Source organism: Sceloporus undulatus, chromosome 4, assembly GCF_019175285.1.
Source record: "Sceloporus undulatus isolate JIND9_A2432 ecotype Alabama chromosome 4, SceUnd_v1.1, whole genome shotgun sequence".
Taxonomy (NCBI): Eukaryota; Metazoa; Chordata; class Lepidosauria; order Squamata; family Phrynosomatidae; genus Sceloporus; species Sceloporus undulatus.
In genome coordinates this window covers 250,639,021-250,664,896 of record NC_056525.1, presented here as the reverse complement: position 1 = coordinate 250,664,896, position 25,876 = coordinate 250,639,021, and the positions used below count along the sequence as shown (strand labels likewise).

Below are 25,876 nucleotides of genomic sequence, written 5' to 3'. Positions count from 1 at the left end.
AGAAACCAAGTCCACTTTTTTGTCTACATGACATCCCTTCCAATATTTCCAGATGGCTATCATGTCACCCTTCCATTTTCTCCGAATTAAACAAACCCAGCTCCTTATGCTGCTTCTCCTGGGGTTTGGCTTCCAAATGACTCCCTTTGCTCACTGCCTTCCTGGCACCATCTTGCCTTGCAAGCTCCTCTGGCCAGCCTTGCAAAGAGATCTTTCACCAGATCTTCTCCCTTCCAGGATGAGAGCTCTGAGGGTGTCTCACAAACCCCGTCTTCCACCGTACCTCTCTCCGTCTCCGAAAGCAGAGATGCCCAGGGGATAAAGATCGACCTGGTGAGTGCCTGGAAATGCCCACCCTGGTGATCTGGGGTGGAGGAGACCATTGCGTTCACTTGTGGGAGCAGCTGGGGAGACTCACAAAGTGGCTGTTGTTTTCCCCAGGTGGACGTCATGATAAAGGAAATGTTTGACAAAGAGAGACCCATCTTGCTGCCGCCCCGGAGTCCCCCCATGGAGATCCCATCGCCCTCTCAAGTGCAGAAAACGTCCCTGGGGGTGCTGGCCACTGCTACCCGAAGCCTCTTGCATGCTCCCAAGGACACCAAGGAAAGGAGGGACAGGCCTCCCAGGGAGAAGGTGAGATTCTGGGGTCTAGAAGAGAAAGAGGGTTGGTAGTGCTTTGTTGGGTGAAAGGGGCCCCTGAGCAGAAAGCAAATGCCCTCCCCTCTCAGATGAACCATTAGATTTGTACAGAACAGGTAGATAGTTCTTTGGGCTAAGGGGCTACATTGCCCCCCGTTGAAGGTCCTGGGGCCCTAAGATGACCTTCGGGGCCAGATGTGGCTTGTGGGCCACACTTTCCTCACTTCCAGCCTAGAGCTTGGGCCCACCTCATCCCGGGAACAGCTGGGCTTGAGGGACCAAGCAGTCCAGGCTCCGACCCAAGACCCTGTATGGTTTGGTTCCTCGAGCCCAGCTGGTCTTCTCTGACCGGCAGCAGCTCTGTAACACTTTGCAGGGCGTGTGGGAACGGTGTCGGGGCAACTCTCTGGGACCCCAGGCACCGCTCTGCCTTTCTGTGCTGCCACAAAGATGCAGGAGGCCAGGCCCGATGCCTCAGGTCCTGTACTGAGGAGTCTCACATGCCAGTATGATGTGCCCTCCATACCTGGAAGAGTCTGGGGCAGGACCAACAGGCGCTGAGCCAAAAGTCAAGGGCACGCTCCATGTGGCCCCAGCCCATGGCATGAATGTAGACAATCTGTTTAAAGCATCCAGCTGCCCCTGCTCCATCCATGAGGCCCTTTAAGATAGATCCCAGCCCCAAATGCTTTAAAATTCTGCTGTCTCCCTCCCCACATTTTATTTGAGAGCCCTTTGCACCCAGCAGCACTGAAGAAGAACCAGCCCCTTTTTACTGACCAGAACGATTGCCTGGGGCAGAAACCAAAGCTGCCCTCATCCCACTTACAAAACCTGGGCCTCATCCCCACTTACAAAAAAAGGGGTTTGCATTCCAAATTGATCCGACAGCAGAGCATGGTTCACACTACATTTGCCCTGATTGCATTTTTTCCCTATAAAATGATCCACTTGTGGTTCACATTCACGAATGAATTGGTTCAAAATGGACCCGCTCCAGCCCACCAAAGAGCAAATTTTAACTGATTCTGATCCACTTCTGGTTCACACTTGTGCAGAATCAATTTATCCAAAAAGACACGGAAAGCATCAGCATCAAAAAGACACAGGTTAAATGGGTCTAGCGCATTGGCCTCCCTCTCCGAATCGCTTCAGCGAATTGATTCAAGTGGGAACCAGGGTCATTTGAACCGATTCAAAGTGATTTGTGATCCAGTTTAAAAGGTAGTGGGAATCAGGCCCAAAGGCCACTAAAATGTCATTTCCAAGCTAGCAACGGGTTTTGTCCTCATCTGTCTGAAACCCAAAGTCTCTTTCAACCCACTTTCTTGTCTAAGTCATGTGATTTTAACCCCTTGTTGTGCTCTGTGTGTGATAATCATTAGCGAATTTGCTGGCTTTTCCGGGATGCCAACACTTTTAACCATTTTCAGGATCGAAGCACATAGGTCTCTGTGTGGAAAAGTCCTGAGAGCGGTCCCTCACTCCGGTTTCTCTGCCTTGTTCTCCCCAGTTTACAAAAAGTTTGCTGGCAATCAAGGAGTCGGACACGGCGCTTCCAGTTTCGGAGGGATCCTTGGCCCCAACTCCTGCCACGAAGAGTGGGAAGGTAACGCTGCCAGCCACACACACACAACTCTCCACTGGACCCGGAGGATGGTGGCCTTCCTTGCCGGATGAAGAGGGTCCCTATGGGGTCCCTATGGGGAAATCTCCTCACCCCAGCAAAGATGCCTTGCCCAGATTTTGTGTTTGTAACATGGAGCCTCTTTCTTTCTTTTTAAAGTCATCTTTATTAAACATTTTTTCTTTTAAAAAAGACATTTAAAAAACATGAACCGTACATCTATAAAGATCTCACTTTTCAGTTACAGAGCATGTTGAATCAGAATGGAAATGAAACATAAGTCATAGAATCGTAGAGTTGGCAGAGACCCCAAGGGCCCTGATCCAGCCCAGCCCCAAAGTGCCATGCAGGAACTCACCATCTAAGCAGTTCCTCTTTGTACCCTGTTTAAACCAAAGGGTTCCTGATGCTAAGTACTTATCATTACTTCCTTCAGGGCTGCTTTAACCATGCTTCATGTTCCTTCATTTGAGATCTCTCTTTTATCATCTGCATATTTGGGACTTCTATTCATATTGGTTTATTAATGACGTTTATTCTCTAACCTTTTCACTTGATGCTCCTGAATATAATATCTTATCTTGTATTTTGACACTTACTAAACTTTCCGATTTTTGCTTCTGGTAACCATTTAACAGTCTCTGATCTTATTGGTTTATCCTGAATTAAAGCTGTTGGTATGTCCATATTCATCACCTCTTCCATTGTTATTAGCCATTCTTCCTTCGGTGGTGTTTCCACACGACATGAAGCCTCTTTCATAGAAGTTTATCACACGGGGTTTTTCCCATGCAGAAACGGGATTTAAAACAGGGAAATCCCACAAAAGCAGGATCGTTTTCACATGACATTGTGGGCATGGAGCATGGACGCGAAAATAAGCCGCAGAGAAAGTGTACAAAATCAGCTGCTTTTTACTTTCGGGAAAGTAAAAAATGGCCGATTGTGTCCACTTTCTGAGCGGCTTGTTTTCACGTTTGCGCTCCTTGCCTCTCATGAGTGTGAAAAGGATCCTGCTGCTATTGTGGGGTTTCCCCTGGATTTAAATCCCCTTTTTGCACGGGATTCAGGCACTTAGCCTCTCGTGTGATAAACTCCTCACAGCAAATGGTTACAGAAGGTGTGGGAACTAAGAGAAATGGATAAATTGACAACCATGATTAAAAAGAAATCAATTCAAAATCCAGGAAGGGAATGGGTTGGAAAATACATGAACCTGGTTTGGAATACAAAGTCTAGTAGCGCCTTTGGTGCCGATTTCTTTAAATAAAACTATTTCCAAGGTTTCTGTGGGTTTTTCAGGCTCTGGGGTCATGTTCTAGAAGAGTTTATTCCTGATGTTTTGCCTGCATCGGCGGCTTTGACATCTTCAGAGAACAATACACAGATCAATATGTAAACCGCTTCCTCTCAACCCACAGTATATAGACACCCCACTCTCTTCCACGCCTTGGTTCTCTGAAGCTGCCAGCCACAGATGCTGCTTGCGAAACGACAGGAATAAACTCTTCCAGAACATGGTCACATAACCCAAAAAACCCACAAAAAACTATGGATGCCAGCTGTGAAAGCCTTTGACTTTGTATCTTTCAAAGCTGCTGCTAGATTTATTCTTCCCACTTCCCTGCTTTCTTTTCCAATCTGAAACAGACCAGCATGGCTGTCGCCATTAAAATTAAAATGTCCTGTTTGGTGGCAGCTGCCACAGAAAAGGAAGCCACAGCAGCAACAAACTGAGGCTGCCAGGGAATAGGCCGGCTCTCTCTTTTGGAGGGGCGTGGGCGCATATTTGGCCAGCTGGCGTTTTGGAGCCTTGGGTGGGATGCTAGAAGGAAGCACAAGAGAGCCAAGCGTGTGGGTTCTAACCATGGCCTCCACATTGCCTCTGTCCCTAGAGCATCGCCTTCAAGGAGCCATCCCGGACCCCGTTGACCCGGAGCAGGGAGTCCCCCGTGAGCAGTGGCAGCCGCTCCCCTTTGCGCCTCCAGAGCCACTCCTCCGAGATCGTCAAGGGGTTTTTCCCAGAAATACAGAGCTCCAGCCAGGAGAGGAGGAGCCAGCTGTCAGGCGTGAAGGTTTGGGTTCAATGCTATGGGGCCAGGGGCACATCGGGGACGCTCTTCCCTCCCCAGGGCTATGGGAGGTGGGAATGGGCCAGGTAAGCAGGCCCTCTACTTCTTCATCCAAGCAAACTGGGTCCCCACTGGCCACTTCTCTCCAGGATGAAGAAGAGGAGCCATGGCTGAGCACCCTTTGAGTTCGGTCAGTCAGCCAATTACAAATCCACCTAACGGTCACATGGTCTAGCCCACATTTTATGAGATTTTTTTTTGGTAAGAGTAGCAGGGGGACCTTTTTTTTTTTTATTGGCAAGGTGTTTCTTTAAGAGAGATACATAATTTTTCATGATCAATATAATCAAAGGGTTTGCTATTATCTATAAAGCACAGGCTGATTTTCTTTTGCAGTTCTTCGATGTGCTCTATTATCTAATATGTGCTTGCAATATGATCCCTAGTGCCTCTTCCTTTCATGGAAGACGTCTGGTATTTCCCTCTCCGATTGTGGTAAAAGTCTTCGTTGTAGAATTTTGAGCACGATTTTCCTACATGGGAAATTAATGGAATGATTTGGTAATGATCGCATCCTTGGTGACCCCTTTCTTGGGGACTGAAATATATATTGAGCATTTCTAATCCATTGGCCATTGCTTTTGGCTTCCATATTTGTTTACAGATTTTAGTTAGAACTGGAGTAGGTTCTGTCTCTGAAGCTTGAAGCAGCTGTTAGTATGCCATCTATTCCTGGTGATTTATTCCTCCGAGGGCAGCTTCCTCTTCACTTTCTAAAATTGAAGGTTGACTTTCATATGGTTCTTCTTCTTCGAATAAATCTGTTCAGGTCCAGGTTCAGCCTTTCATCTCTTTTATATAGTTCTTCTGTGTACTGTTTCCAGTGCCTTTTTATTTCTACTGGTCATGTAATGTGCTTCTCTACTGGTTTGTAGAGCACCTCCATTCTTGGTTTAAATTTCCTTTGGATTTCTGGAAGAGGTCTCCTGTTCTTCCTTTTTTGTTGTTGCCTTCTATTTCTCTGCATTGATTAGTACAGTGGGCCCTCCCCTTACATGGGGAATCCGTTCGGGGCAGCATGTGCTACAGGTGCGCACGCGGGTGCACTGTATAGTAGACTTGTAGAATTGTAGAATCATAGAGTTGGAAGAGAGCCCAAGGGCCATCCAGTCTGGGAACGAGGCCCGCCATGAACTGCCTGCTTTCCTCATCCTCTTTTTCCCGAGAGTGGGGGGTCCTTCAATTAGCAAGAAGCCAGAGGGCCAGAGGGCTTGGCAGCTGACCTCCCCCTTTGCTCTGGGGCTGGAGCTGGGGGGCAAGAGGAGCGCCGCGGTCCACTGACCCCTCTCTGTCGCCCAACAGAGCCACCACAGTATGCCGCTGCCCAGGATCTCCTCAGGGTTCATCCCAAATTCAGTGGTTTCCCAGCAGCTTCACAGCCTGGAAGATGTGGAGGAGGTGAAGGAGAAGGAAGAAGAAGAGGGGAAGGAGGAAGTGGTGGAGGAGACGATTGTGAAAGTCACAGAGGCCCTGGAGGTAAGGCAGAGCAGCCGTGGGGCAAGGACTGGCCTCTCCTGCTCCTGACGGCCAAGAGGGACTGGGGTTATGAGTCAGTGCCTGGGAGGCATCACTATTGCTTTGCAAAGGGGTTCTCTGCCTCTGGGACGCTCCCCAACTAAGTGGGATCTTCCCTCTTGTTAGTGGGGAACACTAAAGATTTGCTTTGATAGATTGATAGATGGTTTGGCTGATTGAAAGCTGTCAGAGCAATGGGGCAGCTCTGTGAGAGCTTTGGCAGGCATGGGGTTCCCAAAGGTTGTGAGTGTGTGCTTGTGTTGTTGTTGTTATGTGCCCTCAAGTCATTTCCGACTTATGGCAACCCCAAGGCGAACCTATCATGGGGTTTTCTTGGCGAGATTTGTTCAGAGGGGTTTTGCCATTGGGGTCCTCTGAGGCTGAGAGAGTGTGCCTTGCCCAAGGCCGCCCAGTGGGTTTCCATGGCTGAGTGGTGCTGGTTCAAACCCTGGCTTCCCAGTGTCCTAACCCAGTGGTCAAACTCCTTTGGTGCGTGTGACCTCCGTGGAAATCCAGGCTCCAGAAGAGAGAGCAGGCTGAGGCAGCCGCTTCACGCAGCTGATTCTTCAATCCCCTGGAAAGGCAGCAACTGTATACTTATTCTGTTTATTCTTCTTGTAATTTCTGAAAGAACTGGGCAAAGGGAGATATTTGGGGAGGATTTTGCTTTGTCATCTCCATTTTTCTCCCTTTTTTGCCTGAGATCCTTATGCGTCTGGATCTAAGGGGCAGCCTTAGTTTTTGGAAGCTCTTCTTCCAGAGCAAAATGCCTTGGGTTGTCCCCGGTTGTCTTGCCTTGGGCGACCGGTGGCAGTGGGGGGACAGATGGGTGGAAACTGGGGGCATGTGGAGGCTGCGGGTTAATGGCCGAAGGCAGGGGCTGTGTTAGGAGCAAGCACTGTCCCTTCCCGGCTGCGTTTTCTAGGAGCATCCAGAGAGCCATTCGAGTAGAAGCTCTGTTGGCACACCTCCCCGGGACAAGTCGCCTCAGAGAGAAGCAGAAGCGGCGGGTGTCTCCAAGCCCATCAGCACCAAAGAGGTGAGGGGCCAACACTGCAGGGCAGGCGGGAAGGGGTTGGTCAGTCCCTCTCTTGCCAGCCGCTGGCAGGGGCAAGGAGTCGCATGTGGGATCCATGCGTCTGGCTTTCCAAGAGAACTGCTTCTAAGATCTCTAGGCACCATGGAATCATGGACTGGTTCACAAGAGGCGCTTTGGGGTAAGGTGTTTGCCATTTGACAGGTACCGTTCCCTGTTGCTCCATGCAAGAAATCCCACTAAGGATGAAAAGGCAGTGTGTAACTGCACAACTGTCCCTTGGTTGGCGGAGGAAGGGGCTCTCCAAAGGGAAGGCCTGGGGCCAAGGGGGCTTCGGTGCCAACCTTCTCGGGTGTAAATCTCAACTTGAAAGGAGCCACCCGGGGTGCTAAACCCTCTCCCCCAAACAGGCTCAGACTGTCCCTCCCAAGTTCTGATTAAAACCCCAAACATGGGACTCAAAGCAGTTTGTAGTCTGGAAAGAGCCCGGTGGCTCAGTGGCCAAATGCCAGTCCTGCAGCCTGAAGGTTGCGAGTTCGATCCCAAGCAGGGCTCCAAGATCCACTCAGCCTTCCATCCTTCCGCAGGTCGGTAAAATGAGTCCCCAACTTGTTGGGGGCCATTGGCTAAAATGCTGTGAACTGCTTGCTTGACTTCACCAAGAAGCAATATAGAAATTTAAAGTGCTAAAGTGCTACAGTTTAAGAGCACAGTAGAATTAAAAACTTACAAAACTGACAATTAAAATAGAATTAAACTATTACCATATGAAAACAGGTCATTTGTTTAAAAATCTAATGCAATTAAATATATATATATATATATATATATATCACACTTAAAAATCATACACTAAAACAGTACAACACCCCCAGGATGTTCTTTAAAAGATGTCTGTTTTAAAAGCCCTGTCTGAACACAGAGGTCTTAACTGGTTGAAGGACCCCAAAGAGGAGGCCATTCTGGCCCATTCCCTGCTAAGGGAGGGCCAGAGCCCAGGGGCAGCCCCACAGAAAAGGCCCTCTTCTCGTGCATCCCCACCGACCGTGGGATGGAAAGAAGGGCCTCTCCTGAGGGTCTTGGGGCCCCGACTGGCTCATAGAGGGAGATAGGGTCTGCCAAATAGCCTGGAACTGATCTATAGAGGGCTTTATAGGTCATCACCAGCATTTTGAATTGTATCCAGAAACAAACTGGCAGCCAATGGAGCTGTTTCAACAGTGTGCTGCATGGTCTCTATAACCTACCCCAGTTAACAGCCTTGCTGCAGCTCTTTGGACCAGCTGAAGTTTCTGAACACTCTTCAAAGGCAGCCCCAAGTAGAACAAGTTACAGTAGTCCAAACGAGATGTAACCAAGGCATGTACCACCGAGGCCAGCTCTGGCATCTCAAGGAATAGGTACAGTTGGCACACAAGCTTTAAATGTGCAAGAGCACTCCTGGTCACTGCAGAAACCTGGGCTTCCAGGTTCAAAGCTGAGTGCGAGAGTACCCCCAAAATGCAAACCTGCGTCTTCAGGGGGAGTGTGACCCCATCTAACACTGGCTGGATCCCTATTCCCCGATCTGTCCTCCGACTGACCAGGAGCCTCTCTGTCTTGTCTGAATTAAGTTTCCATTTCTTTACCCTCATCCAATCCATTACTGATGACAGACACTGGTTTAGGACCATGACAGCCCCCTTGGGTTGAAGTGGGAAGGAGGAGGAGAATTGGAGGTCATCCGCGAATTGATGGCCCCATAACCCAAACCTCTCCCAGCTGTTTCATATAGGTGTTAAAATAGCATAGGGGACAGAATTGAACCCTGTGGGACTCCACAGGCCAACGGCCAGGGGTCAAGCAGGAAGCCTCCAACACCACCTTCTGGGTTCACCCTTCCGAGAAGGAAGGGAGTCACTGTAAAACAATGCCTTCAAGTCCCATCCCAACAAGGCGGCCTAGAGGGATACCATGGTCAGTGGTATCTAAAGCCACCAAGTGGCCCTGCAGGACCAACAAGGCCACCCTTGCCCTGTCCAGCTCCCTGCGTAGGTCACCCACCAAGGTGACCAAAGCTGTCTCCGTCCCAAAAGCAGTCCTGAAGCCAGATTGAAATGGGTCCAGATAATCCGTTTCATCCAGAGGCCACCAACACTCCTGGACTTTGCCCAAAAATGGGGTCTGATAAAAATCTGCCTTGTTGTGAGGAGGCATGGATTAGTCCCACAGACATGGAGAAGTGATACGATAATCAGATTTTAAGTATCTGAAGAGCTGTCATCATGTGGAAGGTGATGTGGGCTTGTTTTCTGGTGCTCTGGAGGGTAAAAGGGGCACTAATGGGTCCTAGATGTAAAGAAAGGAGAATCCTCTAAACATTAGGAAGAACCTCCTGAACGTAAAAATTGTCTGCCAAGGTGGCGAACCCATCTCTGTTGGGACTTTTTAGACCCATGTTTGATCATGGCTTTGGATTCCTGCATTCTAGACTCAATGGCCGCTGAGGGTCCCTTCTAACCCTATAATTCTATAAGGGGCCCTGGTAAAAATCTCCCTCAAGCTCTTTCTCATCCTTCATCCTTGGCCTCGTCATCGTCCCCCTACGCTGTCATCCCCATATGCCTTCCCTTCGCTTTTCTTTCAGAGCCCGCCTGCGGTTTTCCTGACTCAGCTGGACGAATCCCAATATCCAGAAGAGCCACCATTCTTTATCTCGCCGTTTCTGGAGAAGGAGTGGTTCAAGGCACTTTTCCCGGAGGTGAGAGGAAGGAAGCCTGGGCTTTCCCCCTGCAGCAGCCTGAAAAACAAGGAGGACTGGGCTCCGGAGGGCACTGCAAAGGAGGCCAGGAATGGGGGGAAACGCAACGACAAGAGTCCACAAAAGTCTGTGTGACAGCAAATTTTAAAAAACGAATCCTTTGCTAAAAGAAACCTCAGGGTCGAATACACCCTACAATAGGGTTATTTCACTAACCATAAACAACTCCTTCTCGAGTGCATTTAAACCCGATATTGGGTTTGTACAGTCAGTGTTTCTTGAGATCATGAGATCTCAAGGTAGCATGCAGCGCAAGCAACGTTAACAGTTTAAAACCATTCCAGACAAAAACAACAGGTCTAATAACATCAAAAACCCACCAAACAGCAATCCCTTTATTGGCCAACCAAAATGCACAATATACCTGTTGCACGCTTTCAAAGCTCCACTGGCCTCTTCCTCTTCAGGCAAGGTATTAAAAACCATGCAGGAGGCAAAAAACCCCTGAAGATGTTAGATGTTAGGCCTGCATTTTGCTGTTTCTATTCTCAGAAACAATGAAACAAAAGAAGACATTACTTACACAAATGGGGTCAAATTAACCACGTCGTTCTTGCTGTTGTTCTAAAACCCTAACAGTGATATCAAATCAAATTCTAGCACATCCCCAAGTATAAAACTGCAATAAGCATGAATTGTGAATGACTGCAAACAACAGCTATTTGCACAGACTCTGTAATTGTAGGAGCAGCCTATTATTCACAGGTAACTGGGGCCTATTAGTTTGGTTTGTTTTTGGTCTTGCTTCTACAGAATCACAGCATTTTGATGCCACAGATTTCATTGCCATGGCTGTGTCCTAGGGAATCCTGGCATTTGTAGTCTGTACTTGATGGAGAATTCCAAATCCCACACAAAAACTGCCAATCCCAGGATTCCATAGTAGCAGAGGTGGAAAATGAAAGCTGCTGGAATTAGCCTGGGGTAACTTGGGCCAAGTCAGCTGCTGGCATTTTTGCACTCTCTTTGTATGCAGCTTTGCTGTGAAAACCATCTTGATGCATGATGGCACCCCAGGATGCTCCTTTAACACCACTGGACTCACTCCAGGGGTTTGATCAGTTCTAGACCCAGGCTGACAAGGAGGAAAGGTCCCTGAGAGAGGTCTGCCCCACGCCGGCTCATATCCCGCTACAGGACCATCTCACAGTCCCCACTTTTGGGTGGCAGTGGTGCCTTCTTCAGTGGCGGAGAACCATGGTCCCTGGAAAGGGGCCTTTGCATGCCCTTTGCCAGATCCCCCTCGCCCCCTTCATACCTCCGTTCTCTCCTGCTTCCCCAGGGCTTCCCTCCTGAGATGAGCATCAATGAGTTCTTGACCATACTCCTGGGCAACTTGGCTATCGCAGACTATGGCACCAAGACGGAGCTGGTGGGGGCCATTGTGATGCTGAAGGAGAAGCTGAAGGATCAGATGAAGGACATCCTCTACAAAACCGTCATTTATGTTCTGAACAGGAAGGAGGACGCACCCGCCATGATGGTGAGGGCCACTCTCTCGGGGTTTGGGGTGCATGTGTACACATGTGTCTGCGCCCTGTTTCTTGCAAATCTGGTCCAGGCAACCTTCAGCCAGGCCACCTGTGTCCATGTGTGTTTGTGTCCATCCATGTGGGAGAGGGACAGAAGCCAGCCTCAGTCTTGAGTCTCCCAGGTGTGGGTTGAACACCATAGGGAGCTGCTGGGGATGTTTAACCTGGAGAAGGAAAGGTTAAGAGGTGATATGATAGGCCTGTTTAAATATTGGAAGTGATATCACATTGAGGAGGGAGCAAGCTTGTTTTCTGCTGCTCCAGAGAATAGGACACAATGGAGCAATGGATGCAAACTGCAAGAAAAGAGATTCCAGCTCAACATTAGGAGGAACTTGCTGAGAGTAAGGGCTGTTCAAGAGAGGAACACACTTCTTCCTTGGAGATTATGGTGAAGTCTCCCGCCTTGGAGGTCTTTAAACAGAGGCTGGATGGCCATCTGTCAGGAATGCATGGCAGAACGGGCTTGGACTATATGGCCCTTCGTGGGGTCTCTTCCAAGTCTGTGACTGTATGATTCTATGAAGCTTCTGGTGCCCTTCACTGAGCAACCACTCAGAAGGAGAACTGGCCTTCTTGTCCGCACTGGGCTTGATCTCCTGGGTGGTGATGAAGCCCAGGGACATTTTCAGGGGGAAAGAAAGTCACCTGCACCAAAAGGGTGAGGCAGGAAACTCTCATTAACAAGCAATTTAAATCCTGGGGTGGCTGAGTGGTATACTCAGGGTGTGTAATCAGTGTTAAACCATTTTACAATTAGTTTCAATTAAATTCTAGGATCAGAACCAGAGGAAGTTCATCCTGTCTGCCCTGCGGATGCTGCTGCATGTCGACAAGGACCAGGAGGAGCTGATGGTGGAGCTGATGGCCTACTATGTGATCTCTCCCCCGGAATACAGGTGAGGGGCGGCTGCTCCCTGGGGCACCCAGGGGCTGCTCAGAAGCGGACGGCAGCCACCGCTCTTGGCCTTGTGGGAGCAGCTGGCCTTGGGTCGTGTCCTGAGCTCCCTTCCCAGCACTTCCGCTGTCGGACGGGAGCCCCAAAAGATGCTGGTTGGCAGGGAGAGGGGGGTTCATTTGTGAGAAAGTAAGAAGATGAGGTCCAGGCTGTCTAAGCTGAGCTGGGCAACTGCGGCAGACGCCAGGGCCAGCTTTCTCCTCCATAGACCCGCAGCAGGTCACACTATTGCACCTTCAGGTGAAAAGGGGAGCCAGAGGAGATGGTTTTCACAGAAATGCCAGACCATCCTGGGATGCTTCCCTCAGGGTGGCTGCAGTTGTCATTGCAGCCAAAGCCCCGCATCGTCCCATCGCCAAGAGTGCTGCCAGGCCTCCCTCTGCTCCTGTGCATCCCCACATTCCCAGCCTGCCTCCTTGTCTTCCAGGGTGGCTGTGAAGGACCTGATCCAGGACGCAGGGGTGCAAGACCCCCACAACTACTTCTACAATGAACTGGAGTCCTGGCCTGTGAAGGAGGACGATGGCAAAGACGTGGCGCGGAGGATGAGCAGCCAGTGGCTGGGGAAGTGGATGCAGGAGCTCAAGGTCCCTCTTTCATGCAATCTTCCCATGACTCCGGAGGCGTTTGGGGTGGGAGCAGGTGCAGGACGAGCCTCAGGCCCCAGGCTAAATGCCTGCCAGGAAAGAAAGCAAGAGGCTAAATTACACAATCCATTGTCTCTTCATTGCCCCCTTCTCCAGTATGGGGCCCTTGTACTAACACAGTCCTGGGCTTCCCAGTATTCCCAGGGTTATCATGGAGGCATTCAAAGCACAGTTTCCATTTGCTTCTGACATATCTGGACCATAGGTTCTGGCCTGCAGAGCAGAGATGGCTGTGTGGGAAAACAGCAGTCATGAAACTCAGCCGGCTAAACCCAAACAGCTCCCGCTGCTGACCCTGACCCTTCCATGGCTGCAACCAGAGCCTTGGTTTTGCCAGCTGCGGTGGGCCTGGCTCTGACCAGCACTTTGCCTTTTCCCAGGAACACAGAAGTCTCCTTTTGGAGCAGGAGGTTCCAGCCGAAAGGAAATATCCTTCAGAGCAATTCCAGGAGCGGACATGGTGGAGACGGAGAGAAACGGTGAGTCCAGCCTGTGGATGTTGCCTGTTGGCCATGGGAAAGGGGCTGGATGTCGGAGCAGGGGTCTTGGTAAGGGACATCTCTTTGGACCTTACCACACGGGGCACAGAAGTAGGGTCAGTTCGCATTGGTCGATGCGTATTCACGTTATATCGCATCGTTCATTCAAACCCGCGCTCTCCGAATACGCTTTGCCGATTTGTATTCGCGTCATATCGCATTGTTCTTCCTCACCTGGGCGGCCTTTCGAGTCGAGGTTTTGCGAATCGGCCAATGCGTATTCAGGCAAAGCGAGGCAAGTGCAGATTGGATCACCACACCAGCCCAATACAATGTGTATTGGCCAATTCGCATCGGCAGCCTTGTGCATGCTCTGTGGGGCTCTGAACGGGGGCAACATTTTTAACTTAGAATCATAGAATCATAGAATCGTAGAGTTGGAAGAGACCACCAGGGCCCTGATCCAGTCCAACCCCCTTCTTCTGCCATGCAGGAAATCCAAATCAAAGCATCCCTGACAGATGGCCATCCAGCCTCTGTTTAAAGACCTCCAAGGAAGGAGACTCTATCACCCTCCGAGGAAGGAGTGCATTCCACTGTCGAACAGCCCTTACTCTCAGGCAGTTCCTCCTAATGTTCAGTGGAATCTTCTTTCCTGGAGCTATGCATCCATTGTCTCAGTGGGTCCCTGTTCTCTGGCAGGCAGAAAACAAGAAAAACAAGCTTGCTCCTCCCCTCCTCATATATGACATCCCTTCAAATATTTTAAACAGGGCTATCATATCCACACTCGTAACCTTCTCTTCCTTCTCCAGGCGAAACAATCCCCAGCTCCCTCAGTCCTTCCTCATAGGGCTTTCATTGGTTTCCAACCCTCATCACACCAGTTTTTGGTCGCCCTCCTTTTGGACACACTGGCTCCCAGGTTTTCTTCCGCAATGTCCTTTTTTGAATTGTGTGTGGCTTCGCCTGTGGGTTGAAGAATTGAGGTCACTGTTTTAGCAGCGTCATATCGCGAGATTTGCTTTTGCCTTTACCACTTACGAAAGGGTGTATTGCACCATCTTGTCATATGTGTGGTACTGTATGTTGTGTGTGTGTGTGTGTGTATAGATGCACACACATAGAATAACCATACATACTTCATATATATAACACATAGTGGGTACCAAGCACAAAAGCTGGTGATGCCTTTTTTTCTATATGGTACACACACATTTGTTCTGTATGCGATAGGTTTTTTATACACAACACACATATATACCATAAAACACACCCTATAGACATATATATATACAAGACACCCAAACCACATACACAATATATACCAAACACACTGTTCTTGCCACAGCACACACTTGTAAACACCAACACAGCTGTCTGCGCTTGAGTGTGGGTTGTTCATCATATAGATCATGTGTGTGTGTGTGTGTGTGTCCGCGTTGCAGCGCGCCACCACACACCCACAGATTTATTACACACCATATACACATCAGTGGTACTGCCAAAAAGTGTGTGCCGTATTATATCGTGTACACGCAACACAGCTCGCTAGTGTGTTGTATCACACCGCACACCCACAACACAAACTGTGAGAGCAGCCGAGCAAGTGTATGCTGCATGTAATGCTTCCACACACACATCTTGTGTGTGTGTGTGTGTATGTGTGTGTATATATATATATATATACACACACAACATACATATACACTATACAAACATATACTCACCCAACACACACACACACACCACACACCACACACAACTGTGGAGCAACCAAAGTGTAATGTGCATGTTATGCTTACACACATCTTGGTGTGTGTGTGGGTGTATATATATATATACACACACACACCACAACATCATATACATATATACACACATAACATACACACACACACACACACACACACCAAACGTGGAGCAACCGAAAATGTAATGCTGCATGATATGCTGACACACACATCTTTGTGGGTGTGTGTGGGTGTGTATAGATATTTAACACACACACACACACCACATACATAGACATATATATACACACATATAAACCTACACACACACACACACACAAACTGTGGAACAACCGAAAGTGTAATGCTGCATGTATTGCTTACACACACATCTTGTGTGTGTGTGTGTGTGATATATATATACACACACACACCACACACCTACATAATACATATATACACACCATATACATACACACACCACACCACACACACACCACACAAACTGTGGAGCAACCGAGAAAATGTATGCTGCATGTATAGCTTACACCACAATCTTTGTGTGTGTGTGTGTGTGTGTGTTAATAATTATATACACACACACAACACACAACATATAACGATACATATACCATACATACACATTACACCAACACACACCCACACACACACACTGTGTGGAACAACCGAAGTGTAATGCTGCATGTAGAGCGACACACACACATCTTTGTGTGTGTGGTGTGTGTATATACACACACACACACCCACACACACATACATATACATATATACACAATTCTAATACACCCACACACACACACACACACACACAAACTGTGGAGCAACCGAAAATGTAATGCTGCATGTATATGCTTACACACACACATCTTTGTGTGTGAGTGTGTGTGTGTATATACATATACATATACACACACATATACATATACATTCACCCCACACACACACACAAAAGGTTTCTGCTTTCTCTCGTTCAGTGGAAATAACGCTCCCAGCCCCGTTGGTTGTGCTAAAAGGGGAAAGGGCCTCCGGAAGGAGAAGGGGGAAATTCCAGCACAGCATCATGGGAGATTTGTAAGCGGTGGTCTTCAGGAGAACCAGCGGATTGGATGTACACACAGCCAAAGCAGCAGAGGTTCCGCACTGGCCATCAATGCGGATCCAGCCGATCCCCTAATTTTGCACACTCGGAAAACGGAGGAGCCGGCTGCCTTCAGTTCGGAACCCAGCCGTGAATACGCATTGGCCAAAGCATATTCACGTTATATCGCATTGGTCAATACGTATTCTCAGCTCACAGGTGTGGAACACCAATGTAATATAACGCGAATACGCATCGGCCAATGCGAACTGACCCTACTTCCGCGCTCAAAAAATCCCTGTGTGCTAAGGTCCTTTGTCTCTATTCCGCTTACCTGCCCTTTTCACCAAGGGGTCCCCGTGTTTCTCAGACCCCAAATCACCCAGATGTCTTTATGCAATACTCTTTCGTAATGACCAAACCTCTAGCTAATTAACACAATACAAATAGAATAACAGTTTGTACATAGTCGTCACCATTGATGCCACAATGTGTAAATGGCATGAAGTGCATTTAACAACATCAAAGTGGCATCTTACTCTTTTTGACCCAGATGGACCTCCAGGAGCAGCCAGAGAGGACCTCCTCCCTTGAGAGCTATGAAGAGGTGAGGGGCCAGCAGAGGAGCCCCAAGAAGCCAACCCCGAGGGCTGGATACCTCAAGCAGGCGGCTCCTTCTTTCCAGGGATGCGGTGTCTCTTCCTGTTCCTGCAGCTTCTCTTTCTTCCATTTCAGGGATCTACCTCTCCCTTAAATGCCTGTAGGAATACCTATCCCTTGGTCCTCTGTCTCATGTATTGACCATTTTACAATGATCTATATAAAACCAGCCTTTATATGCTACAGTAGTTCTCTGCAATGGATACAGGACTATAGTCTGAAGACCATTCCTTGCTGAAGCTCATAATGAGGTCTAGGTCTGGTCAGTTCCTGGATGGGTTGGAATCATAGAACTGGAAGGCACTGCAAAGGCCATTGGTCCAACCCTGCCTTGCAGGAATCCACAGCGAGAGCATCCATGAGAGATGGCCATCCAACCTGTGTTTAAAGACCTCCAAAGGAGGAAGGCAGTTCATATCCTACTGTCGAACAGGTCTTACTGCCAGTGCTTTCTTCCTAATGTTCTTGCAAGTTCCTTGCAGGGCCAGCCCTACCATTTGGCCTGTAACCCACTTTAAGCGACCTGCTGCCCTTAGCTTTGGTAGAGAACCTGTCTCAAGGGTTAGAATGTAAGTGTCAGTCCAGTCACCTTCCATGGAATGGAAAAGGGGAGCCATTTTGTTCCTGCCCCAAGCAGAAAGATGCCTCGGCACTTTGCTTCCTAATGAGGCAAAGTGGGATGGGAAATGGGATGCTTCAAATCCAGCCCAAATTAAATTGTCCTAAAGAGACAAAACAGTTGATGTTCTTGAAATTCATTGTCTAGTCCATGTCAGTCTACTTGTTCCTTCGCATTTGCTAGGGTTAGGGGCACAAGACCCCCAACGTGAATATGGAAAAACCTCAGATAACAAAAATAAATCATAATAAATAAATAATAACATTTCTATTTCTATCCCGCTTTTTGCCAGGCAATCAAAGCGGCGTACGACAGGTTAAAATACATCCATATATACATAATACCCCCCTTAAAACAAGATTAAACAATGTAAGATTAAAAACTACATATTAAAACCGGCTAAGCTAAACAAAAATCATCATGGGCAGAGTTCACTGGATGGATGGGAGTCTTATTTGTGGCCGAGCATTTATTCCGGGAAGGCTTGCCGGAAGAGATCCGTCTTAATGGCCTTTTTAAAGCTCTCTAGGTTGGTCATTTGACGGATCTCGTCCGGCAGCCATTCCATAGATTGGGAGCAGCTGGAGAGAATGTCCTCTGGAAGGTCACCGTCAACCTGGTCTTTAAGGGCTGTAATAAATTCCTCCCAGAGGACCTGAGTGTATGGGGCGGATTATATGGAAGCAGACGATCCCTCAGATAGGTTGGGCCCAAGCCATGGAGGGCTTTAAAGGTGATAACCAGCACCTTGTACTGTGCCCAGAAACTGATAGGCAGCCAGTGGAGTCACTTCAGTATTGGTGTTATATGGTCACTCCTCGCTGTTCCTGTGACCAACCTGGCTGCCATATTCTGTACCAACTGGAGTTTCCAGACTAGGCACAAGGGTAGCCCCATGTAGAGCGCATTGCAAAAATCAAGTCTTGAGGTTACCAGCGCATGTACTTCAGTTTCGAGGTCACCCTGTTCCAGGAAAGGGCACAGCTGGCATATCAGCTGAAGCTGATAGCAGGCACTCTTGACCGTCGCATTCACCTGATTCCTCATCTGAAGCGACGGGTCAAGAAGCACCCCCAGACTGCGAACACAGTCCTTTGAGGGGAGCGTGAGCCCCTCTAGGACTGGAGGTTGCAGCCCAATCCCTGGTTTGGGGGCCCCTATCATGAGTACCTCCGTTTTGTCTGGATTCAACTTGAGCTTGTTTTCCCTCATCCAGGCCATTACTGCCTGAAGACACTGGTTGAGGGAGAGATGCCATCTGTTGTTGTCGCTGATGACCGGGACATGGAGAAATATATTTGGGTGTCATCAGCATATTGATAACATCCGGCCCCATATCCACGGATGATTTCTCCCAGCGGCTTCATATAGTTGTTAAATAGCATCGGGGACAGGATGGTGCCTTGAGGGACACCACAATTAAGCTCCGTTTTTGAGGAGCGACTCTCCCTGAGCATCACCCTCTGGAACCTCCCCGAGAGGAAGGAGCGGAACCATTGCAACGCAGTGCCTCCAATTCCTAACTCTCTCAGGCGTTCCAGAAGGATATCGTGATCTACTGTATCAAATGCCGCTGAGAGGTCCAGCAACACCAACAGGGTCACGCTCCCTCTGTCGATGGCTAGACGAAGGTCATCAGTTAAAGCCACCATGGCAGTCGCCACTCCAGACCCGGTCCTGAAGCTCGTTTGAAATGGATCAGGAAAATCGGCTTCATCCAAGACCACTTGGAGCTGAAGAGCAACTGCCCTCTTGATCACCTTGCTCAGAAATGGCAGATGAGAAACAGGCCTATAATTTTCCATGTCCAGGGGGTCCAGGGAGGGTTTTTTCAAGAGCGGTCTAACGATTGCTTCTTTCAAAGTGGATGGTATATGACCCTCCCCAAGGGAAGCATTGATGATACGTCTGAGAAGTGCCATCAATGCCTCACCCCCCGGACGGCCAGCCATGATGGGCAGGGGTCAAGAGGGCATGTTGTCTTTTTTACCTTTCCAAGGATCTTATCCACGTCATCAATACTCACAAGCTCAAACTGATCCAGTTTAATCTCATAAAACACTGAGAGGACACCTCTCTAGGAATCTCTAGGTCCTCCAGGGCAACTCTGTGGTCAACGTCCGACAGACACTGACCATAGAACTGCAATAGAGGAGCTACAAAGGCCTAGTAGAGTCTTCTCTCTAGGAATAATCTCTAGGTCTTTTGGAGCAGCTTTTAGTTAAAGTTGACCATGGAGTTGTGCTGTAGGACCTAGGTATTCCTAGAGAGAACATATTAACAAAATCTGTGAATAATCAAATCCACAAATATCAAAGCTGCAAATATGGAGGGATGAATGTAATTCTGTTGTTTTGCTATTAACAGTGCCAACAGAACGCCTGCTGCTTTGCATAATACAAGAGGACAAGTCCCTGTTCCAGGGAGCTTAGCTTCTAATGTTTCACATGGGAAATTAGTTCAAAGCTGATATCTCATATCTCCTGTCTGGTCTGTTGTCTCTTTGACCCAGGAGCAGAGTGATGGAGTGGAGGTCTATGAGAGAGAGCCAGAGCCAGAGCCAGAGCCAGAGCAGGAATTCTCTGAAAGCTATGAAGAGGTCAGCTCTACAGATCAATCTCAGTCATGGCTTGGAGTGGTTGCTTTCTTTCCTTCAAAAGATTTGACCAGTGACAGTCAGTGATCTCTTCCTCCTCCCTTCCTTTACCTACACAGCATGAATGTGTAGATTATAACTTACAATCGTTATCACTTGCAATGTCCTACACAGACAAGTCAAAGTACTACACCTAAAAAGGGCCATTCTACTGGCCCAGAGACCTATCAAGTCCAGCAGTTCTGCTTCCCACTGGGACCAGTCCGCAAGCAGGACTGGGAGGCAACTGCCCCTTCCTACAGATTGGTATTTAGAGGCACAGGACTTCTGACACTGGAGGAGATGCTAGACACAATCACCCTGACATCCTCCGGATTTACATAATCCCCCTTAAAGCTCCCGAACTCAGTGCTGATCACAATCTTTTCTGGGAGTTAGTGTGATATTTTTATTTGTGCTGTTTGAAGACACGTTTTCTTTCTTTCCCCTAAACCTTCTGTTGTCCACCATCACAAAGCTGGTCCTTATTAAGACGGTGACTCTCTGCAGTCTTGTTCTCTCATTGCTGTCTTTGTCTGCTCTTGGTGCAGGAAGAGATGGGCCTGGAGAAATCCTCTTTGGAGAGAGACCCGCAGCTCAGGCTGGAGGTCCAGAGAGCCCTTGGCATTCAGGTCTGCCTCTAACAGAGCTCTGGAGCTTTTGTTGCTAACCATGAGTCTTTTCTAGTCCCCATCCCCTGTGGCACCCTGTGGTTTCAGATGGGGGTCTCGCACATAGGTGGCTATGTAGTAATAATAATAATAATAGTGATGTTATTTATAGCACCCTTTCCACCAAAGGGCAAGACGGCAAACATAAACAATTGAAACCAGATGATAGAAATCATGATAATGATGTTTGCTAAGAATGCCCTGGCAGGGCAGGCCTGGTGTGGGGAGAGGAAAGTCACTTCTCCTTTCCTCCCTCATAAATGCCCTGCCTCCATGAGGGTCTTGGGCCAAAATCCCTGGATGTTACCATACCATGTTTTGGTCAAGCCTCACCTGGAATAATCCTGTGCCCAGTTCTGGGAACCACAATTCAAAAAGGATGTGGAAAAACTGGAGCCATGTGTCCAAAGGAGGGCAACCAAAATGGTGAAGGAATTGGAAACCATGAAGCCCTCTGAGGAGAGACTTAGGGAACTGCTGGGGATGTTTAGCCTGGAGAAGAGGAGGTTAAGAGGGGATATGATGAGAGCCCTGTTTAAATATTTGAAGGGGTGTCATATTGAGGAGGGAGTAAGCATGCTTTCTGCTGCTCCAGAGAACAGGACCTGGAACAATGGACGCAAGCTCCAGGAAGAGAAATTCATAGAATCACAGAATCATAAAGCTGGAAAAGACCCCAAGAAAGGCCCTGATCCAGTCCAAGCCCCTTCTTCTGCCATGCAGGAAATCCCAATCAAAGCATCCCCATTGACAGATGACCATCCAACCTCTGCTTAAAGACAGCCTCCAAAGAAGGAGACTCCAAAACACTCCACAAATTCCAGCTCAACATTAGGAGGAATTTCCTGAAAGTAAGGGCTGTTCAACAATGGAACACACTCCTTCCTTGGATATTTTGGAGGAGTCTCTTTCTTTGGAGCTCTTTAAACAGGGGCTGGATGGCCATCTATCCCAGGAGATGCTTTGACTGAGAGTTCCTGCATGGCAGAACAGGATTGGACTGGATCAGGGCCCTTGGGCTCTCTTCCAACTCTAGGATCCTAGGATTCTATGATCTATGTGCTAATCTGCAGGGTCTGATTGCAGATCCCACTTACTTGGGAAAGGAGTGACGTATTGGGCTCTCATTGGAATGCCTGTCTTGTTTTACTCAGGGGCAGATGAGCGATGCCACGGACCAAAAGGAGCGGCCAAGGAAAAAAAGCTCCTTTAGGGGAAAACAAAAGGTGAGGCCTGATGTATAGGAACTCCTTTGAGAATCCAGGCAATTGACTTGGGGGAGATGGGGATGAGAGGGCTCCTTCTTTTATCACTTTGGAGCAAGGCGGTGGCTCCTCTTGCTTCCCATGGCCTAAGAGAACAGATTTGGGCAGCAGGTCATCTAAATGGTCAGCCTGGACACTTTGGCCTCTGCTCCAGTTCCAAGTGGAACTGCCTGTCCTCAAGATGCTCCTCCCAGTCCCCTCTCCTTTTCATGCCAAATTTCATGTCCCCAGTTTCCATGGTCTCAGAGTTATGGCAGTGATGCATATAGAGACACACGCTCTGGAACGCATTATTTTTCATATAGGATTCCTTATCTATTTTACATTGCTATAGCCTTCCCCTTAACACATTTATTTCAAGAGCAACTAACAGTAAGATTCCAGAATGTTGTTGATGTTGATGTGAACAACAGTCATTAATCGTAATGTGGAGCCACAACCGGTCACCTTCAGAATAAAATAAGGAATCTAGAAGGTCTTTGCCTGGTGTGAAAAGTCAGGTGCGCGGTCAGTGGTCAGTCATGCATCTCTCTGCAGATGAGTCTCTCAAAGAAGAAGCACTGGTCCCTTGTGTTTCCGTAACACTTCCGCACCCCAGACTGGTTTCTCCATTGACTGTAGGCCCCACTGAGGGTCGAGGGAGTCCATTAAGCCATGCTGGCCAGTGGCTCCCTCTTTGCCTTGTCACGGATCCTTTCCTGTCTCCCTGTCCCTCTTTCCAGGAGAAAAGGTCTGCCCACCCTTGGGTCCAGTCTGTGCGCCCTGTTGACGCCATCCACTACTTCATGGAAAAGCAGATGGAGAAAGAATTGGCGAAGCTGAAGCACCTGGTCTCTTCTGCCACCATCAGCCCCAGGGACACCGTCATGGCCTTGCCCCCCATCCGCAAGTAAGTGGACACTCTTCAGGGCGTTGAGCATTAACCCAGAGGTCCAAGGGCTTCTTGCGTCACAGCCGTGTCTCCTCTGGCTGAAACAAACAAGAGGCCGTATGGGGCCCTAAAGGCTAGCAGGTTTCTTGCTGTGTCCGCTTGCAGGGATGAAAGCCTCCCACCTTGGATCCTGTGTAAAGAGAAAGGTGGGGTATCAGTTAAATGATAATTTCACATGTCAATAGTAGGCTAGAGAGCCAAATGTGATGTAGCAGGTTCAGTGCTGGACTGTGATCCTGGAGACAGCGCCTATAATCTCTAGCTCAAGGGAAGGAATAGGGACACTGTACTCTGCTTTGGTCAGGCCCCACCTGGAATAATCTTGTGTCCAGTTCTGGGCAAAACAATTAAAAAAGGACATTGAGAAACTGGAGCCCTGTGTCCAAAGGAGGGAGACTAAAATGGTGAAGGGTCTGGAAACCATGAAGCCCTATGAGGAACCACTCAGGGAGCTGGGGATGTTTAGCCTGGAGAAGAGAAGGTTAAGGGGTGATATGATAGCCCTGTCATGTTGAAGAGGGAGCAAGCTTGTTTTCTGCTGCTCCAGAGAACAGGACCCAATGGAACAATGGATGCAAGCTGCAGGAAAAGAGATTCCACTTGAACATTAGGAGGACCTTCCTGAGAGTAAGGGCTGTTCGACAGTGGAATGCACTCCTTCCTCGGAGGGTGATGGAGTCTCCTTCCTTGGAGGTCTTTAAACAGAGGCTGGATGGCCATCTGTCAGGGATGCTTTGATTTGGATTTCCTGCATGGCAGAAGAAGGGGGTTGGACTGGATCAGGGCCCTTCCTGGGGTCTCTTCCAACTCTACGATTCTATGATTCTAACAAAAGGCTTGCCACTGACCCCTCAGCTGGACACTGGTCTTGTTCAACACCGACAGAGTGTATCTTCCATACGCCTAGATCAGGGGTAGGCAACCTTTTTGAGCCGGGGGCCGGGTTGCTGTCCCTCAGACAACTGGGGGGCCGAAGCCAAAAAATAAATAATTAAATAATTAAAAAATAAAATAAAATATATAAATAAACCAGGACAAATGTAGGACAAAATTTTCAAATGGAAGATACTTTTTTTAAAAAAATGGAGGACATGTGAAAAAAATTGCTGATTTTTAAAAAAATGTTAATATAAATGCATGTTTCTGAGGCTTCTATAGACAATTGCCCCCCAAAGGCCCCGGTGGCAATCGGTGGCAGGACCAGGCCGGGGGCCGGTCCCAAGGCCTTGGCGGGCCGCATCCGGCCCGCGGGCCACAGGTTGCCTACCCCTGGCCTAGATGGTAGAATCCAAAGACATAGCCATGTTACTCTGGAATACTCAGTCTGCAAAGAGACCTTGTAGCACCTTTGAGACTAACTATGAAAGAAAGAATTTGGTAGCAGGAGCTTTCATAGACTTGCATCAGCTTCCTCAGGGAATAGATCTAGATGCCTGTCCCTGGACCCTCCACCAAATGCATCTGAGGAAGTAGACTCAAGTCCAGGAAAGCTCTGCTACCAACTTCTTTCTTTCATTTAGTCTCAAAGGGGCTACAAGATGCCTTTGAATACTTGATAACGAGGAGCTGAGAGTGGTACAAACCTGTCAAGCAGCGGTTCCCAAACGGTGCCCTTTAAGGGACTTTGGACTTCAGCTCCCAGAATCCCAGCCTATTGGCCAACATGGCTGAGGCCTCTGGGAGCTGAAGTCCAAAATCTCTTAAAGGACACCGTTTGGGGACCACTGGACAAACTGAGCTGAGCTTTGGCTTAAGCCAGCCTAGATTTGCCCTTGCTGGGTGGGGGGCAAGACGAAGGCTGCGTCCTACTTGGGGGGGGGCAACAGAATGAGGGCTTATAGGGGCCTCTAGGGCTCTCTCCTTCTGTTCTTACCTACAACAGGAAGCGTGCCATCCTGCGGCTTGGAGAAACCAATGCGATGCTGAGGAAAAGGATCCCTGAGCGTAAGTGTCTGGAGCTGCAACGCCTTTTTGCCTCTGGAAGTTAATATTCTTGGGCAGCACTGGCCGTATACACACTGGACCGGGACCCACACATGCACAAACCCTCCCACATTTTACAGGCGAAAACTGGCACATGTGTGGCCAAGCATCATCCGAGTGTGGCCAGGTTCCTCATGAATGAGGAAAGACGCACAAGACGCAGTGGTTTGCTTTTGCCTGCGCTTCCAGGGAAGGGCAGGATTCTTTACCCTCTTCTCCTTTTCCGGCTGCTGGGTTAATTGAGAGCAAACTACTTTGCACCTTGAACTCGGGGGTCATTCACACTTACGTTTTGAACAAAGAGATTCACATCTCTGCACCGATTCCGTACTGTGTTCCCAGTGTGTTTACTATTACCAAACCTCTCTGTGCCATTCTAACCCTGTTGCCGTTCGCATTTGCCACCGTATCGATTTAAAATGGAGGCGCCCCACTTCCGTGAACAATGCAGCGCGATCTGAATTAATTCAGTAGGGTGGTCACACTGCCAAAGATGCAGATTGTTACAGCTCTTTAAAAAAGAACCACTCAGGGGTCCGGTTCCAAATGCACTGGTCTAAGTGGGTTTTCCAGTCTCCCCTCCCTCCCCACAAACTGCACTTGGGGCAAGTGTGAACTTCACAGAAACAAACTGGTTCCACAATGGTGTATTTCCGTAGTGTGCATGGGACCTAGGTCTGCAGCAATGGAAGTGAGCTGAGGACGAAGAGGGGAAGAGAGGGTGACTTCCCTTGGGTCTCCCAGTGGGTTTCCATGGCCGATTGGGGATTTGGGCCCTGAGCTCTTGGGGTCCTACTCCAACACACAAACTACAACACCATGCTGGCTCCCTAGCATTACATGTACATCAAGCTCTTGTTAAAAGCAGCACTCGGAGGAAGGCCATGGCGGCAACCTTCCTCCAAATAAGCC

General features: G+C 48.6%; 1 protein-coding gene across 1 annotated transcript in view; it reads left to right on the top strand.

Moving 5' to 3' along the window:
* The window catches only part of WDR97 (WD repeat domain 97), a 45,577-nt gene that overhangs the window by 18,858 nt on the left and 843 nt on the right, over positions 1-25,876 (top strand). Inside the window, exons 14-30 of the mRNA XM_042464494.1 lie at positions 238-333; positions 442-636; positions 2,156-2,251; positions 4,165-4,344; positions 5,704-5,877; positions 6,842-6,955; positions 9,579-9,692; positions 11,035-11,235; positions 12,062-12,183; positions 12,670-12,829; positions 13,270-13,368; positions 16,754-16,807; positions 19,992-20,078; positions 20,666-20,746; positions 21,940-22,011; positions 22,773-22,939; positions 24,864-24,925. Coding sequence (XP_042320428.1) covers positions 238-333; positions 442-636; positions 2,156-2,251; positions 4,165-4,344; positions 5,704-5,877; positions 6,842-6,955; positions 9,579-9,692; positions 11,035-11,235; positions 12,062-12,183; positions 12,670-12,829; positions 13,270-13,368; positions 16,754-16,807; positions 19,992-20,078; positions 20,666-20,746; positions 21,940-22,011; positions 22,773-22,939; positions 24,864-24,925 — 2,074 coding nt within the window. The remainder of the gene's footprint in view (positions 1-237; positions 334-441; positions 637-2,155; positions 2,252-4,164; positions 4,345-5,703; positions 5,878-6,841; positions 6,956-9,578; positions 9,693-11,034; positions 11,236-12,061; positions 12,184-12,669; positions 12,830-13,269; positions 13,369-16,753; positions 16,808-19,991; positions 20,079-20,665; positions 20,747-21,939; positions 22,012-22,772; positions 22,940-24,863; positions 24,926-25,876) is intronic.